The sequence below is a fragment of the Heterodontus francisci genome, chromosome 2 (assembly GCF_036365525.1).
Source record: "Heterodontus francisci isolate sHetFra1 chromosome 2, sHetFra1.hap1, whole genome shotgun sequence".
Lineage (NCBI taxonomy): Eukaryota > Metazoa > Chordata > Chondrichthyes > Heterodontiformes > Heterodontidae > Heterodontus > Heterodontus francisci.
The window spans coordinates 92859264-92878179 of record NC_090372.1 but is presented as its reverse complement, the minus strand read 5'-3'; the positions used below and the strand labels follow the sequence as shown (position 1 = coordinate 92878179).

The window sequence follows — 18916 nt, the reverse complement described above, 5'->3', positions numbered from 1 at the left end:
CAGACCCAACGTTTGAGTGAAGTGATTTAACCATATATATCATGGCATTACAGGATGAAACCCAGATTTTCTTCTAAAAGCATATTCCACAACAAGGTCTTCAATGTTTAGCAGAAAGCAATTCAGATTAAGCTTTTAAAATTTTTCTGCCATTAGCAGATCAGGATAGTAGCTTGCCTGGTATTTGAAGTAGGGATTAGGAACAGAAGGCATGTCAAACAAAGATGATGGTAATTATAATGGGAAAGTCAACTTGTATGATTGATATGAGGTGGTATTTTCAGATGAATCCTTGAAAAGGCTTCATACCCATCCTCCCTTCTGCCCTTCTTGCCAGGCCTTCTGGACTGGCCCGAGCAACCCTGCCTCACTTACCTGAGGTCTGGGTCTCCAGTGCTGGGCCTGGGTTAAGGCCTCTGCAGTACTGGCAGTGGCCACCGCTCCCAGTGGTGTTGCCAATACCAATGAGTTGCCAGCCCTGTGATTGGCTGCAGCTCTTGAAGGCAGGATCCTGACACCAGCCACTTAAATGCCGAAACAATGCAACATTGTGCCGGGAAGTGGGGGGGTGGGGTGTTCAGAAAGGCTGAGGTGGAATACCCTGCCTTTTCAGCCCGGCGCCGTGAGCCCCACTGCTGTCACAAAATCCAGCCCCAATTCCTTGTTCAACTTACAGAATGTCAAGTGCGGTGACTAAAAGCAGGAAGTACCTTTTAACTAAGTGATAATTGATAATGAGGTGCCAATCAACCACTCTGGCCCAGAAATTGAAGCATTTAAACTGTCGAGTCGCATTCTTTCAGATGGTAAATTCTTGATGATCTAAAATTGGCAATTTAAAAAAAAAACTCTTTTCCTTTGCCTTTTCCCTCTCACTCAATCCAATCTCCATTGCTCTCTGTACTGGTTTGTCTCTAATTCATCTCCTTTTCAATTGTTCCTCTGTTCCTTTCTCAATGTTTAAAACTCTTTGGTTAAGGAGAAACACTGTTGGCCCCAGTTGCCCTGTCACACTATTTATCAGCTTGCACTTCCAGCAAGTTATGATGCCAAACAAATGGGCTGAAGGGTGCAGAAAAAGTCCAGTGAGAGGAGATGTCCCGCTCCAGCGATATCTGACTGATGAGGCTTTTTCTCCCCTTCCTTTATTGAAATCTAATGGTAATTAGATAAAAGGAGATCAGATAATTGCTCCTCATTTTGCAAACTGTTTTAGGATAATCTTAGTGTGACCACTGTAAATAGGTATATTAGATTACTAAAGCGGGACTGCGCAGGTTAAACATTAGGGACAAGTGAGCTTCAAATCTTTTCTCTTGACATTATACTTCAATAAACCTACAATGCCAAAATCAGTTCTATTTAAGCAACTTTTTTTTTTTAAAAACAAGATAGTTCCATATTTACTACTTCAGCCAGAAAGCAGGTCAGGCAAATGGTGCTGTGCATAGCAGACTAAAAATAGTCACTTACAGCTAGTTGCTGGCCCCCTGAAGCAATGCTCGATACCTCATACACATCACAGAAATTTGGATAGCTCTAAATCACAAAGAAAATTGACGTTTAAGTAACTTCAGTTTCTGCTCAGAATTTCAGATCTGCTTTCAATTGCAGTTGCCAAACTGAGAACAGTGGCAAAATAGAAATTTTACATGTTCATGTTAATTATCAAAAGCTTAACAGCCAAAATGAAATAGAAAGTACAACCACATAAGGACATTATGTAATTAGTACACAAAAATACAGTCGAATGTTGAATTTTACAGCAGAAATTAGATATTAAAAAGGAACAAAGCATACAGACAATGGGGTTGTTTCCACTTTGCATGTAAATTGGTAAAGTGCCATTTTGAAAATTGCTTTATCCTCCCTCAAACTAATCTGCCCATCGCCAAAATGAACCAGTGCAATCTAGCATTTTAAAACATAATTTATCAAGGAATTTAAAAAAGAATTGAGTGGCAACTAGGTGCAGTTTGGTTGATGCAGTTGAAAATAGGTTTATCACAAAAAATAAAGTTTTCTAAATCAGTGTCAATCCACCACCTTTGAGTAAACAGATTTTAGATTACTGAAGATCTCAAGATATACTGAAACATTCCGAGTTATATTGAGCTACAGTAGTCAGTTTCAGTAAATTAGAAAGCTTTTAAAACATTCCTACGAGTGTCCTTGCACCCAAAAGAACCAGCTTAATTTTTGGAGCTTCTTCAAATGCTGGATATGAGCCTATTAACAGAAAGTCCGAATGGTGATTAGTTCAGCCTGTGGGTGTGGCTGACTTCTGGTGCAATATTTTTAAATTAGTGGAAATAATAGCAGAAACTCAAGTTGTGCTGAAAGTAATTTGCGCTTAAAATTCCTCAATTTTGGGCAAAATGTGCGGGAAAAAGAAAAAAAATCAAGCAACCAAGTAGAAGGTCCAGGCCAAATTTGGATGATCAAATACCCTAGCTGCACTGCATATAGAATAAATGCTCGAATTTGACACACACTCCATTTCTAATGTTCAATATAATCCAAATTGAAGATGACAAATTGGTTTTGGTATCAGAACAGACCCAGGTAGAAGTTTCACTTCAAATAAAATGCAATCCCATGCTGCCAATACAAAACTATGCAATACATTATTTACATATACTAAGCCCTGATTATGGCAATATCATAACAAGAGGTAAAATGTTGAAATGAGTCAATTACAGTGAAGTATTTATAGGATCTTAAATGCAAGCAATGAACAGTTTCAAAATAAGTAGTTTACGGAGTCTTAAAGAGTAATAATGCTTAATTATGCTACTCTTTATATTCTATAAGCTGACTTCAATTTGTTGAGAAAATGTGAGATTACAAAGGAGACCTTTCACGCCAATGGCTTTAAATATATATATATTTTAGATTATTCTTGCATTAAGCTAATAGTTAATTGACCTTGCAATAGTGTGCATTTACAACTAGAACCCCCAAATTGTTCATGCAAGATCAAATATCTTTATGGGAAAATAGTCAGAATGGAGACAACTGGAAATTACCCACAGAGAAAAATAAAATATTTTTGTCGTTTGATTTGGTGGCTGTACCCTCAAATCTAAATAATACATAAGGAGCTAACTGTCGGCTAAACCAGAATTTTGCATCTAGCAAATCCTTCACTGGTGTCAAAAACTTTACATAATATCTATAGGAAATGAGTCATAAAACTATAGAACATTTGGAAATTATGACTGAAAATGAAAAGGATTCTGTGATTAAGACGACACTGCATAGTCCCGCCACAGGGCCATTTTACCAGTTGTGGAACAGCAGCGGCTCTGCCACGCGCTGGCTGGAAGCATACAGTCAATTTGTATAATTAAAGGCTCAAACTGACAACCATTTGGCTGCCAGCCAAAATGGAGGTGCCCTCTCGTTGTTCTTGCAGCTTCAGCAGCGGCCACTTCTCTTGATGCTGTCAAAGCTGCAGACCCTCCGATTGGGCTGGCAGCGTGGAAAGTCAGCCCACCGCCCACGGCAGTAGCTAATTAAGAGGCCGGTGCAATTCCGGGACTCACATTCGGTCCCAATATCAGGACTTACCTCCTGTCGGTAAGACTCTGAAGCAGACCAAGATTCAGCAATTGAATGGCATCTACACAGTCTGGCATTAATGCAAAGACCCAACAACCAAGAGATGCGCCAGTGTCAAAAGCCATTGGGGTAAATCAAAGATCTCAACTGTGCATAGCATGAATTGCTGGTCTAAGTACTAACTGTAAAGATCAAACCTAACAAGATACAACAGTGGCCTATGATAGGGTACCAAATGTAAGGAATTTACATTGCTATGCCCAGTCTTAAGAAATGATGAACTTGATTAAAATAATCAAGAGAATGGGGTATCCTAACATTGGTAGGACCACACTTAGTGCAGGATGATCAATACTTTCAGAGTACCTTCAGACGCTGCATCATTGGGTCAACGTATCATTGACCAAGCTTTGGCTAGAATACGACTTGGGATCAAGTGCAAAAGAAATAGGATCGTCTGCACTGGCGCTGTTTCTTGCTGGGAAATGATTTCAATAGGAATACGACACCAATTAAGCTCAGGAAAAAAAAGTCAATGGTGACTCAAAATTGGGCAAAAATTCTGTGGAGTCAAACCAATCCAAAAATGCTGTAGCACTGGTGAGCTCAGCTCACCTCACATGACACAAAAGACTGGTTGCAGGGTACAGGCTCCTGATATTCCTGTGATGCCCAGTTACTAACAGCATGCAAAGCAGCCCAAGTTTTCCCATGAAGCCAGTTAAACAGGGGCACTTAATTAGTATATACCATCAAAGTTTAACAGTAGTTCAAAAGACTGACCCTACATCAGAGGGTGTGTAACCTTGTTACTTGGGATATCAAGACCCCACTGTCTGGATCAATGTGCTGATACAGGGATGAGGATAGACATTTGGTTCAGCATTACATATAGGAATGTGATGAGGGACTTAACCAGAAGAATTCAGTTAACTGTAGAGCAAGCATACTGGAAAAAGATTTGGTCAAGGTAGCCCCATTATCCATCTTTTGCAGGACACAGGGAGTAAAATAAATATAAAAGTCAGATTGCTACAAAACTCTCTGAAGACACAGTAGAATTTATAAAGATGTGTTGGTAAACACATCGAGTAAACTGGGAGACCCTAACATATCTTAAGATGAATGGGCTACAAAATGGTTTACCGACGCACCGACTCTCTTGCCACATGCACATGGAGGAGAATATGGAGCACATCATGGTCATGGCAGTGCTTTGTTGATAGCGTGCTAAAGTCAGGAATTTGGTGCAACTGGGAATTCTCTGCTAAGTATTTCTCAAGCTGAAATTTAGCTCAACATGCAGCATTTTACTTAGAACTTTAAAAACTGCAGAAGAAACTGCAAGCTAGTGAAGATATCTAGTTAATCAAAACTGCAGTCTGTCAATCATCTGAAAGTGGTTGCCTGAACAAGTGTTAATTACTGTAGCAAAAAGCTGAGTTAGCAGTCTTAACATAGGTGAGTGTCCCAAGCTCTATATAAGTAAACAGCATTTAAGATCATACGAAATAGGAGCAGGCGGCCATTTGGCTCCTCAAACCTGCTCCGCTATTCAATAAGATCATGGCTGATCTGATTGTGGCTGTAACTCCACTTTCCTGACTGCCCCTCATAACCCTTGACACCCCTTTAGATCAAAAATCTATCTAACTCAGCCTCGAATATATACCCAGTCTCCACAGAGAAGAGAATTCTAAAGATTAATGACTCTCAGAAGAAATTCCTCCTCATTTTCGTCTTAAATAGGAGATCCTTTATTTTTAAACTGTGCCCCTAGTTCTAGATTTTCTATCAGAGTGGTTGTGAAAGAATGCTTCCTTAACGGAATCTAAAGTTGGGAATTTGGTGCACATAGCTGGTGAGTGTTTTTCTTTTGTCTCTAAGCTAGGAAATTGTAACTTGCTATTACTTTACTAGATTAGTAACTTAAACCAAATCAATTACTAAAACCAAAATAACCCACTCAATTAAAACTAACTAACTCAATCAATCAAAGCTTAAATTGACATGGCAGGGCAGGTGGTGTGCCCTAAATGTCGCATGTGGGAGTTTGTGGAGCGTATTGCAACCCTGGGCAAACACAATTGCAATAAATATTTGCAGCTCGAGGAACTTGGGCTCAAAGTTATTGAGCTGCAGTCTGAGGTGCAGACATTGCAGGGCACCAAGGTGTTGGGGGGGGGGGGGGGGGGGGGGGTGGGGAGAAAAGAGTTACCTGCACACTTTGTTCCAGAAAACAATCACACCCCTTTGGTTAAGTTGAACTTGAGTTGGTCAATGGTCAGGGACAGGAGGCTGTGACTGAGAGTCAGACAGGTAAGAGGATCCAGGATGTAGTGATGGAGGAGCCTCGGCCCTAGACTTTGACCAACACGGTACGTGATACTTGTGTGGAGAACAAGGACTTCAGGGTGGACGGGCAAACTGACTTTATCGTACCACAGTCCAGCAGGCCATTCAAGTGGGGGGAATGAAAAGGAATGTGGTAGTAATAGGTATAATCAGAGATAAAAACAAGAAATGCTGGAAATACTCAGCAAGTCTGGCAGCATCCGTGGAGAGAGAAGCTGAGTTAACGTTTCAGGTCAGTGACCCTTCATCAGAACTGGCAAATGTTAGAAATGTATTATTTATTTATTTTAGAGATACAGCACTGAAACAGGCCCTTCGGCCCACCGAGTCTGTGCCGACCAACAACCACCCATTTATACTAACCCTACAGTAATCCCATATTCCCTACCACCTACCTACACTAGGGACAATTTACAATGGCCAATTTACCCATCACCTGCATGTCTTTGGCTGTGGGAGGAAACTGGAGCACCTGGTGAAAACCCACGCTGTCACAGGGAGAACTTGCAAACTCCGCTCAGGCAGTACCCAGAATCGAACCCGGGTCGCTGGAGCTGTGAGGCTGCGGTGCTAACCACTACGCCACTGTGCCACCCAAATAGGTATGTAATTTAATAGGTATTGAGCAAATAAAGCAGGGGTGGGGTAACAGATAACAAAGGGCAAGGTGTTGATTGGACAGAGGGTCACAGAATGATTGGACAGAGGGTCACAGAATAACTGACCAGAAGGTCATGGAGCAAAGGCAAATGGTATGTTAATGGTGTGTTGAAAGACAAAGAGTTAGTGCAGAGAGGGTGTTAGTTGACAGAAAAATGAACAGCCCTGGCCTAAAGCACAAACATGAAAAAAGTGGGTATGCACATGGTAAAAAAAAATAAAGAAAGCAAAACAAAAAAGGGGGGTGCTGTCATGCTGTGAAATTATTGAACTCAATGTTCAGTCTGGCAGACCGTAGCGTGCCTAAAATCGATAAATGAGATGCTGTTCGTCGTTGATGTTCACTGGAACACTGCAGCAAGCCCAGAACAGATATGTGGGCATGAGAGCAGGGGGTGTGTTGAAATGGCAAGCAACCGGAAGCTTGGAGTCATGTTTTTGGACTGAGTGGAGGTGTTCCGTGAAGTGGTCACCCAATCTGCGTTTGGTCTCCCCAATGTAGAGGCAGAGACAGGAGAAATTATAAATAGGGAATAAGGAAATGACAAAGGCTTTGTCAAGTACTTTGCATCGGCCTTCACAGTAGAAGACAAAAAAATTCCAGAAATATTGGGAAAGCAAGGGTCTAGCAATAATGCGAAACTTGAAGTAAAGAAATAGTACTAGTGAAAGTAATGGGCAACAAATTCCCTGAACCCAACAATCTCCATCCTAAGATTTAAAAGGAAATAGCTGCAGAAAAAGGATGCATTGGTTTTGATCTTCCAGAATTCCTCAGCCTCTGGAACAGTTCCCAAGGATTAGAAGGTAGCAAACATAACCCCACCATTTAAGAAAAGAGTAAGAAAGAAAAGGGGATATTATAGGCCAATTAGCCTATCAATAGTAGGCACATGATAACAGGGCACTTGGAAAATCATATGATTAAACAGGCATCATGGATTTATGAAAAGGAAATTGTGTTTGACAAATCTCAGTTTTTTTTTGAGGATGTAACTACTAAGATGGATGGGGAGTGGTGGTGGAAATCAGTAGATGCGGTATATTTGGATTTTCAAAAAGCATTTTGATAAGGTTATTACACAAAATTAAGACTCATTGAATTAGGGGAAATATATTAGCATGGATTGGGGATTGGTTACTGGACAGAAAACAGTAGGAATAAATTAGACTTTTTGGGTTGGCAGGCTGTAACTAGTGGGGGTACCTCAGGGATCAGTACATGGCCTCAGCTATTTACAATATATTTTAATAGCTTAGATGAGGGGACTGAGTGTAACGTATCCAAGTTTGCTGATGATACAAAGTTAGGTGGGGAAGTAAGCAGTGAAGAGGATGCAAGGTGGCTGCAGAGGTATATAGACAGGTTGGGTAAGTGGGCAAGAAAATGGTAGATGGAATACAATGCGGAGGTGTGAAGTAACCCACATTGGTAGAAAAAATACAAAAGCAGAATGTTAAGAAACTGGGAAACATTTGCATTCAGGAGGAACCTGGGTGTCCTTATACATTGTAAGTTAACATGAAGATACAGCAAGCAATTATGAAGGCAAATATTACCTTAGCATTTGTTACAAAGGGATTGGAGTACAAGAGTAAAGAAGTCTTACTACAATTATGCAGGGCATTGGTGATGCCACATCTGGATACTGTGTGAAGTTTTAGTCTCCTTACCTAAGGAAGGACATAGTTGCCCTAGTGCAGCAAAGGTTCACTAGTCTGGTTCTTGGGATGACGGGATTGTCCCATGAGGAGAGATTGAGTAGACTAGGCATATATTCATTGGAGTTTAGAAGAATGAGAGGTGATCTCAGTGAAACACAATTTTTTTTTTTAAGTACATGCTGAGAAATGATTCTCAGGGAAATCTAGAACACCAGGTCAGTCTCAGAATAAGGGGGCAACCATTTAGGACTGAGATGAGAAGAAATTTCTTCATTCTAAGGGTTGTGAATCTTTGGCATTCTATACCCCAAAGAGCTCAGTCATTGAGAATATTTGAGAGATAGAGAGAGAGGTTAACAGGTACTAAGGGAATTAAGAGATACGGGGATAGTGCAGAAAAGCTGGAAATGTGGTAGATGATCAGGCATGATCTTGTTGAATGGTGGAGCAGGTTCAAAAAGGACCAAATGGTCTATCCCAGCTCCACTTTATGTTATGATTCCCATGCACTGGAATTACATTTTGCTATATTTGCTACTTTTAAGCAGGTACCCCAATAATCTACATGGTCCTCACCATGTGAACTACTATATGGATTCTGATTGTGAGATCTGTTGAAATTAATCAGTCATGATCAGGGAAAACCACAGACATTAGTCAAATATACACTTACATCAAGGGATGCAATTGGTTTGGCCCTACACAAGAGAACTTGAAGCATGCACAACCACCAGAAAGTATTGAGATAGTATAAAAGTTAAAATGTTTGCACCTGCGACAGTGTTTTCTGGGTTAATGGAGATAAACAGGTTGATGGTAATTGAAGATTGTGAAACTGCAGGAGTACATCAGCATTGGGGAGGAGCTAGTAGGAACAAAATGTGTCAGTTAAAGAGAGTATTTAAAGGAAGGTAGTTGCCAGCAAAAATAGATTACTTAAGCATAAGAGATAAGGCACTAATGGAATGAGGTAGCTATAAGACAAGTTTGATAGTGTTCAGGCCAACACTATCCACATGTTAAGTTGGCCAGTTCGGCAGAGGGATGGCAGTGCAAGGAAGCCTCACATTGTGTAAGAATGGCAATAAGTGGCCAATCATAAGATAGTGTGTGTGTCCAAGTGTACACCAAGCATTGGAAAAATGACACTCCAACTGAAGAACTCTGCAATTGTTAAAAACTTTGTTTCATGGGTTGAGGGCATCGCTGGCAAGGCCGGCATTTATTTCCCATCCCCAATTGCCCTCGAGAAGGTGGTGGTGAGCTGCCTTCTTGAACTGCTGCAGGTACACCCACAGTGTTGTTAGCGAGGGAGTTCCAGGATTTTGATCCAGTGACAGTGAATGAACAGCAATTTACTTCCAAATCAGGAGTGCGCGTGCCTTGGAGGAGAACTTGCAGGTGGTGGTGTTCCCATGTGACTGCTGCCTTTGTCCTTCTAGTTGGAAGAGGTTGCGGGTTTGGAAAGTGCTGTTGAAGGAGCCTTGGTGAGTTGCTGCAATGCAGCAAATTGTAGATGGTACACACTGCTGCCACTGTGCATTGGTGGTGGAGGGGAGCGAATGTTGAAGGTAGTGGACGCGGTGCCGATCAAGCAGGCTGCTTTGTCCAAGATGGTGTCAAGCTTCCCGAGTGTTGCTGGAGCTGCACTCATCCAGACAACTGGAAAGTATTCCATCACACTTCTGACTTGTGCCTTGTAGATGGTGGACAGGCTTTGGGGGGAGGGGGATGGTCAGGAAGTGAGCTTCTGGCTGCAGAATTCCCAGCCTCTGACCTGCTCTTGTAGCCACAGCATTTAAATAGCTGCTCCAGTTCAGTTTCTGGTCAATAGTAAGCCCACGACGTAGATGGTGTGGAACTTTGTGATCGTGATGCCATTGAATGTCAAGGAGAGATGGTTAGATTCTCTCTTGTTGGAAATAGTAATTGCCTGGCACTTATGTTGCACGAATGTTACTTGCCACTTATCATTATTGGTAGTAGTGACCGTAGGCCCAAGCCTAAACATTGTCCAGGTCTTGCTGCTTCAGTATCGGAGGAGTTGCAAATGGTACTGAACTTCGTACACTCAGCACTTCTGACCTTATAATGGAGGGAAGGTCATTGATGAAGCAGCTGAAGATGATTGGGCCTAGGACACTCCCTAAGGAACTCCTGCAGCAATGCCCTGGGCAGAGATGATTGGCCTCCAATAACCACAGCCAAATTCCTTTATGCTAGGTATGACTCGAACCAGTGGAGAGTTTCTTGCCTGATTCCCATTGACTTCAACTTGGCTAGGGCTCCTTGATGCCACACTGCCAAATGCTGCCTTAATATCAAAGGCTCTCACCTCATCAGTTCAGCTCTTATGTCTACGTTTGAACCAAGGCTGCAAAGAGGTCAGGAGCTGAGTGGCCCTGGTGGAACCCAAACTGAGTTTCGGTGAGCAGGTTATTGCTGTTTAAACGGTGCTTGATAGCACTGTTGACGACACCTTCCATCACTTTACTGATGATAGAGTGTAGACTGATAGTGGGATAATTGGCCAGGTTGGATTTGTCTTGCTTTTTGCGAACAGGCCATACCTGGACAATTTTCCACATTGGTGGGTAGGTGCCAGTATTGCAGCTGTAGTGGAAGAGCTTGGCTAGAGGTGTAGCCTGTTCTGCAGCACAAATCTTTAGTACTACAGCCGGGATGTTGTCAGGGCCTTAGCCTCTGCAATAACCAGTGCCTTCAGCTGTTTCTTGATATCACGTGGAGTGAATCAAATTGGCTGAAGACTGGCATCTGTGATGTGGGGGACCTCAGGAGGCAGCCAATACAGATCATCCACTCGGCACTTCTGGATGAAGATGGTTGGGATTGCTTTAGCCTTTTCCTTTGCAGTGATGTGCTGGGCTCCCCCATCATTGAGGATGGGAATATTTGTGGAGCCTCCTCCTCCTGTTAATTGTCCACCATCACCACCTACGACTGGATGTGGCAGGACTGCAGAGCTTAGATCTGATCAACTGGTTGTGGGATCGCTTAGCTCTGACTATTGCATGTTGCTTCTGCTATTTTGCATGCAAGTAGTCCTGTGTTGCATCTTCACCAGGTTGACACCTCATTTTTAGGTATTCTTGGTGCTGCTCCTAGCAGGATGTCCTGCTCTCCTCATTGAACCAGGGTTGATCCCCTGGCTTGATGGTAATGGTAGAGAAAGGAATATGCCGGGTCATGAGGTTAGATTGTGGCTGAATACAATTCTGCTGTTGCTGATGGTCCACAGCCCTTCATGGATGCCCAGTTTTGAGCAGCCAGATCTGTTCTGAATCTATCCCATTGAGCATGGCGGTAGCAGACAACATGGAGGGTATCCTCAATGTGAAGACAGAACTTCGTTTGCACAAGTATTGTACGGTCACTCCTACCAATAATATCATGGACAGAGCAATCTGCAACAGTAAGATTGGCAAGGACAAGGTCTAGTAGGCACTTCCCTCTTGTTGGTTCTCTCACCACCTGCCGCAGGCCCACTCTGGCAGCTATGTCCTTCAGGACTCAGTCAGCTCAGTCAGTAGTGGCACTATCGAGCCACTCTTGGCGACTGACATTAAACTCCCCCACCCAGAGTACATTGTGCCCTTTCCACCCTCAGTGCTTCGTCCAAGCAGTGTTCAACATGGAGGAGTACTGATTCATCAGCTGAGGGCGGGCGGTAGTTGGTAATCAGCAAGAGATTACCTTTGTTCATGTTTGACCTGATGCCATGAGACGTCATGGGTCCGGAGTCAATGCTGAGGACTCCCAGGGCAACTCCCTCTCTAATGTATACCACCATGTCGCCACCTCTTGTGGCTCTGTCCTGCTGGTGGGACAGAACACAAAAACATAAGAAATAGGAGCAGGTGTAGACCATATGGCCTATCGAGCCTGCTCCACCATTCAATACGATCATGGCGGATCTTAAGATTCAACTCCACTTTCCCGCCCGCTCACCATGCCCCTTGATTCCGAGACACCAAAATTCTGTCCATCTCAGCCTTAAATGTATTCAATGATGGAGCATGCCAAAGATTCACAACCCTTTGAGTGAAATAATTTCTGCTCATCTCAGTCCTGAACGATTGGCCCCTGATCCTGAGACTGTGCCCTGGTGTTTTAGATTCCTCGATCAGTAGAAATAATCTCTGTGTCTACCCTATCCAGCCCCTTTAGGATCTTACATGTTTCAATGGGATCACCTCTCATTCTTCTAAACTCTACAGAATACAGGCTCAATTCACTTAGCCTATCATAGGACAACCCCCTCATCAATGCAATTATATCCTTTCTTAAACGTGGAGACCAAAACTGCAGAGTGTTCCAGATGTGGTCTCTCCAAAACACTGTATAATTGTAGCAATACTTCCTTATTCCTGTACTCCAATCCCCTTGCAATGAAGGCCAAGATGTCATTTGCCTTCTTAATTTTGCCTTCTTAATTGCTCGTGTTCCTGCATGTTAACTTTCTGCGCTCCGTATCTTGCCTATTAACCTTTTGGGTGGCACCTTAGCGAATGCCTTTTGGAAATCCAGGTATACAACATCTACTGGTTCCCCTTTATCTACCCTACTAGTTACATCCTCAAAAAACTAATAAATTTGTCAAACAGGATTTCCCTTTAGTAAAACCACGTTGACTTGTTCTAATCATACTGTGCTTTTCCAAGTGCATTGTTAAGACTTCCTTAGTCATAGATTCCAGCATTTTCCCAATGACTGATGTTAGGCTAACTAGCCTGTAGTTCCATTTTCTCTCTCCTTCCTTTCTTGAAAAGCAGTATAACATTTGCCAACTTCCAATCTGATGGGACCATTCCCAAATCTAAGGAGTTTTTGGAAAATGATAGCTAGTGCATCCACTATATCTGTAGCTATTTCTTTTAGAACTCTAGAAAGTAGGCAATCAGGTCCTCGAGATGTCAGATTTTAGTCCCTTAAGTTTCTCCAATACCTTTTCTCTGCGGTTATGAAATTTCCTCGCTCTTTTTAGCCCCTAGTTACTGCCTATACCTAGTATGGAACTTGTCTCTTCTACTGTGAAGACAGACACAAACTATTTGTTCAATGCCTCTATTTCCTCAATCCCCATGATGATTTCTCCTGTCTCTGCTTCCAAAGGACCAACGTTTACTTTAGCTACTCTTTTCCTTTTGATATACTTATAAAAGCTCTTACAATCTGTTTTTGTGCTACTGGCTAGTTTACTCTCATTCTATTTTTTCCTTTTCTATCAACTTTTTGGTGGCCCTTTGCTGGTTTCTAAGGCATTCCCAATTCTCAGACTTGCTACTCTTTGTTTCAACATTGTAAGCCTTTTAAAAAAATTTAATACTATCCTTAACTTCCTGAGTGAGCCACGGATGGGTCTTTCTGGCGGAGTATTTGATTTTCAAAGGAATGTATTTTTGTTGATCATTCTGAATTGTTTCTTTAAAGGTTTCCCACTATTCATTTACCACCATACCTTTTAGTCTATTTACCCAATTTACCTTAGCCTTTTTCCCCCTCATGCTTATATAATTGGCTTTAAGTTTAAGATTCTTGTTTGTGATTGGAGCATGTCACTTTCAAACTTAACATGGAATTCCGTGGCATTATGACTACTGTTTCCCAGTGGATCTTTTACTAGGACATTGCTTATTAACCCTGCTTCATTACACAATATTAGACCTAAGATAACTTTATCCCTAGTTGGTTCCACAACATATTGCTCCAAGAAACTGTCCCAAAAGCATTCTACAAACTCATCTTCTAGAACACTCCTGCCAATTTCGTTGTCTCAGTCTATATGAAGATTACAGTCCCCCACAATTATTACATTGCCTTTGTTACAAGCTCCAATAATTTCTTGTTTAATGCTGTCCAACAGTATAACTACTGTTAGAGGGCCTATAAACTACTCCCACCACTGTTGTCTGATTCTTGCTATTTCTGATTTCCACCCATACTGATTCTACTTCATGATCTTCTGAGGCCAGATCCTTTCTCACGAATGTCCTTATGTCATCCTTTACGATCAGTGCTACCCCTCCTCCTTTGCTATTCTATCTGTCTTTCTGAAATATTGCTCACCCTGGAATATTTATTTCCTAACCTTGATCAACTTGTAACCGTGTACCTGTGATGGTGATTTGTGCTACTAGTTAGTCTATCTTACTGCAGATGCTTCACACAGATATAGAAGCTTTAATTTCATTTTTTTCTATTGCCTTCAATGACCTTATTTGCTGATGTACAATTTCCGTTAACTTTGTCCCTTCTTGTCTCATTCTGCTAGTCTTTGCCAACACTATCCTGCTCCGATACCTTGGCCTTTCTCTTTGGATTTCTAAATCTCACCTGTTCCGAACCCTCCCCCGACTGTTAGTTCACAAGCTCTAAGCTGATCTGCTGGCTCACTCTTGAGTTTGTACACACTGTCCCTTCCTGTCACACCCTGATCATTATCCTTATTACTATCTTGCTCTCTTGCCTTCTCCTCTCTTTAAACTATCACATCTTCCCTCACTTGATCCCTTGCCCCCGCTGTTCAGTTTAAACTGCCCTAATTATACGACTCGTCAGAACACTGAAAGCACAGTTCAGTGGAACATGTAGAGTTGTCAAAAGGATTGGTAAAGTAAATTATTTGATTGACACCCCAGACTACTGGAAAAAGAATCGACTGTGTCACATCAATATGTTGAAATATCACTGCCGGGAGGAGAATAAGCAAGCGCAGTTATGTCAGGTAGTAGGGACATTGAAGGATTAAAGGGATAGTGAGGATGGGGCAGAAGGAGGCCTAGACAATTCTCAAATTGAACCTCCTACTATCCGGTTAGCTAATACTGAAATGTTAGGGAGATTAGACACTATGCTTTCATATTGAGATGCAGAACAACAAGATGACCTAAAAAGGCTATTCCTAGCATTTAAAAAAAGGAGACTGTAGGAATAAGTGAGGATGTACAAGCTTAGCCATACAGCATGTGGATGTAGAAGAATCCTCTCCTATAAAACAGCATCCTTATTGCTTAGGCCCAGAGAAACAGGCCCAAGTGAAATCAGAAATCCAATACATGCTGGAAAAACCACCTAATTGAACCCAAAGTAGCTGGAACTCACCAGTTGTGTTAGTGCCTAAAACCAGATGGTTCGACTAGATTTTGCATAGACTACAGAAAGGTTAATGCAATAACAAAGGCAGACTCTTACCCAATTCCTCAGTTGGAAGACAGTATTGACAGAGTTGGCAGTGCCAGGCTTCTTACCAAAATAAACTTGTTAAAGGGATACTGGCAATTTCCTTTAACACCCTGAGCTAAAGAAATATCAGCCTTTGTCTCATCAGACAGACAGACAGTCTTTTCCAATGCCGGGTAATGCCATTTGGGCTTTAAAAAAAAAATGCCCCAGCAACTTTCCAGAGGCTAATGAACCAAGTGGTAGTCAGCATTTCTAACTGTGTGGTTTACCTTGATGCGCTGGTATAGTGACACTTGGAAGGACCACTTGCAACAACTAGAAGCCATTATTTTGAAAATTCCAGCCGGCTGATTGGGTGATAAACCTTGCCAAAAGTGAATTTGCGGAAGTGCAGATAACCTACCTTGGGCATATAGGAGGGCAAGGACAAGTGTTGCCAACAGCAAAAGAACAAGCATTGATTGAGTTCCCTGTGTCCAAGACTAAACAAAAAATCATGAGGTTTTTGGGAATCAGTGGTCTCTACTGCAAGTTTGTACCAAAGTTTAGTACTATAGCTGCCCCACTGAGATTCGCTACAAAAGAAAGCAAGCCAAGGTAGTGTGATCAGGAGATTACCAAGCATCTTGAGGGGCTGAAAGCCATTTTGATCAATAAACCAGTGTTGGCTGCCCCAAATGTCACTAAGCCCTTCAAGGTTGCAATTAATGCTAGTGACCTGGGGGTCAGTGCAGTCCAGATGATGAATCAGACATAGAAAGGCCAGTGGAATACTTTTCCAAAAAGCTAAACTGACATCAAAAGAGATACTCAACAGTGGAAGAGGAAACTCTGGGCTTTCTACTAGCTCTTAAGAATTTTGAATTACATGTCCACCATGACTACAGACACACTGGTATATACTGATCATAACTCCTTAGCCTTTGTAGAAAAATTCAAAAACTAGGATACCAGGCTTTTTCAAAAGAGTTTACCATTGCAGCCCTATCACTTAAAGACTGCCCACATTGCGTGGAAAAATAATGTATTTTTTTTTATTCGTTCGAAGGATGTGGGAGTCGCTGGCTAGGCCAGCATTTATTACCCATGCCTAATTGCCCTTGAGAAGGAGGTGGTGAACTGTCTTCTTGAACTGCTGCAGCCCTTGGGGTGTAGGTACACTAACAGTGCTGTTAGGAAGGGATTTCTAGGATCTTGACCCAGCAACAGTGAAGGAATGGCAATATTCTTCCAAGTCAGGATGGTGTGTGTCTTGGAGGGGAACTTGCAGGTGGTGTGTTCCCATGCATCTGCTGGCCTTGTCCTTCTAGGTGGTAGAGGTCATGAGTTTGGAAGGTGCTGTTGAAGGAGCCTTGGTGAGTTGCTGCAGTGCATCTTGTAGATGGCCCGCACGGCTGCAACTGTGAGTCGGTGGGGGAGGGAGTGAATGTTGAAGGGACTGGATGGGGTGCCAATCAAGCAGGCTGTTCTGTCCTCCTGGATGGTCTCGAACTTCTTGTTCGAGCTGCACCCATCCATGGAATTGGAGAGTATTCCATCACACTCCTGACTGGCACCTTGTACATGGTGGACAGGCATTGGGGAAACAGGAGGTGATGCTTTGCCGATGATTTGTCTAGAATTTAACTTTGCTTTGAGCTGTAAGTAGAAAGATGGTACAAGGCAGTACTGTATTAGTCACAGGTAAAATGTGAATGAGAGTGTGTGTGTAAATGTGTTTTCCCCCCCTCCACCCTTTTTAAATGAAATGTATTTAAAATAGTGTTTCATTCTTCCAAGGATGGAGGTGTTATGAAAGTGATTCCATTTTTAAATATTTTTTTTTTGAGGACTCATTTCTGAATTGTGGAAATGGATTCATTTGGAGGACTGAAGAGATTCCATAGATGTTGGACTTTTAATTAAAAAAACAAGGTCACTGGAAGGACTTTGGGACTTGGTTGAAAAACACACTTACTGGAATTCACATGTCTTCAGCTAATTAAACAGCAAGAGCCTTGGTGACCAGGGGGGAGTTGTTTACATAGAAGTGACATGTTAAGATTTATGGTGGCCAAGAGTTGGTTTTGTTTTGGATATTGTTTTTGAATCAGTTGGGGGTCAGCTTAAGAAAGAAGACACCAGTTCATTCTTTCTCCACCTCTGAGAACCCCAAGAATCCTATGTGTGATAGTTGAAACCCCGATGCGGCATTTCTCCTGGAAAGCCTGCCAGACTAAACCTCAAAGTTGCCTGAAGAGAACTGCTCCAGAAAGATCCCAGTGACAGCCATACATGCATATCTGGGATGCCAGAATAAAGGAACTTATATTATTCCATATCCTCTCCTTTTCCTTCAAGTAGTAGTATTTGGCCAAAATATTTTTGTTACCTTTTCTGTAAAAAGAGATCTCTGCAGAGGAAACTTTATTTTCTTCTTGTGTGTATTGGAGTAAGTTAGAAGGGAACTTTCATATTTCAAATCGGTGTGTCAATGCTTGGCATCTTTACTGGATAAGTCTGGTTTTATAATAAATTAATAATTGTTGTTTATTAAAGAAACCTGGTTGCTGGATTTTATTCTGAAATAAAAATATAGTATATAATTGGCCATTTCGGTAACTTGGTAAACATTTAAATATATGTTGTGACCCATGGAGAAGTGGAACTACAGAAAGACAGTGCACTCCTCGGTCATAATATATAGTAGAAATAGGCTATGTGAACCTGTCACACTGCAATTACGGGACAACCAATTGCAGGAGAGTACATCAGTCCAATATTGCATCTCCCAGCTCCTCACCCTGCATTGGAGAAAATCTATGCTCTAACGAACTCAACTTCTCTGCTTCCCAAATAGCTGCAAGTTTTGAATTTAACTTGGAAACATAAAAGTGACAGAACATAAGGGAGACTATAATGCATCCATGCACGATGGTTCAATGATCTCCTGCCATCCATCACCTTAAGATTACACATAATTCACTCATCCTTGTGCGCAACACATGGGAGACAACCTAGTATTTTACTGAAGTTACAGCTTCAAAATTTACTTCCTGTAATTACAATTTCCAGTCAACCCATTATAAACTGATATTTAAATATTTCTAAGTAAAATTTTCTACATTAACTTTTACCTTACAATACAATTAAATGAAAATGCTTTTTGACATTTATTTCCCCAGCAACTGAAATTTCTGAAGTTCAAAATATTTTAAACAAATACAAAATGACTGCATTTTTCACAAATTAAAATAACTGAGGGAGGGTCCAGGACCAATTTCCCCAAGTTTGTTAGCTACATTCAGCCACACAGCAGTCGGGTTGCAATTGGCCCCAGCACTATCATGTTGGGGAAAGAAACATCACTCTGTATTCTTGCTCTTGATCACCATTCTTTGCAATGTCTAACTGGAGGAAATTGCAGATCATCAAAGACCAGTTATCTGACAAACAGTCCACTTCTCTGTTAAGGTGGTTGTCTTGGAAG

The 18916-nt window shown here is 41.8% G+C and overlaps 1 protein-coding gene across 4 annotated transcripts in view; it reads right to left on the bottom strand.

Moving 5' to 3' along the window:
- Positions 1 to 18916, bottom strand: part of igf2bp3 (insulin-like growth factor 2 mRNA binding protein 3) — a 195778-nt gene that overhangs the window by 36906 nt on the left and 139956 nt on the right. For 2 of the 4 annotated variants that reach the window (XM_068008850.1, XM_068008851.1), the window contains exon 11: positions 1474 to 1539. The exons of the other annotated variants lie outside the window; for them this stretch is intronic. In XM_068008850.1, the coding sequence (XP_067864951.1) occupies positions 1474 to 1539 (66 nt within the window). The remainder of the gene's footprint in view (positions 1 to 1473; positions 1540 to 18916) is intronic. 4 annotated transcript variants of the gene reach the window in all.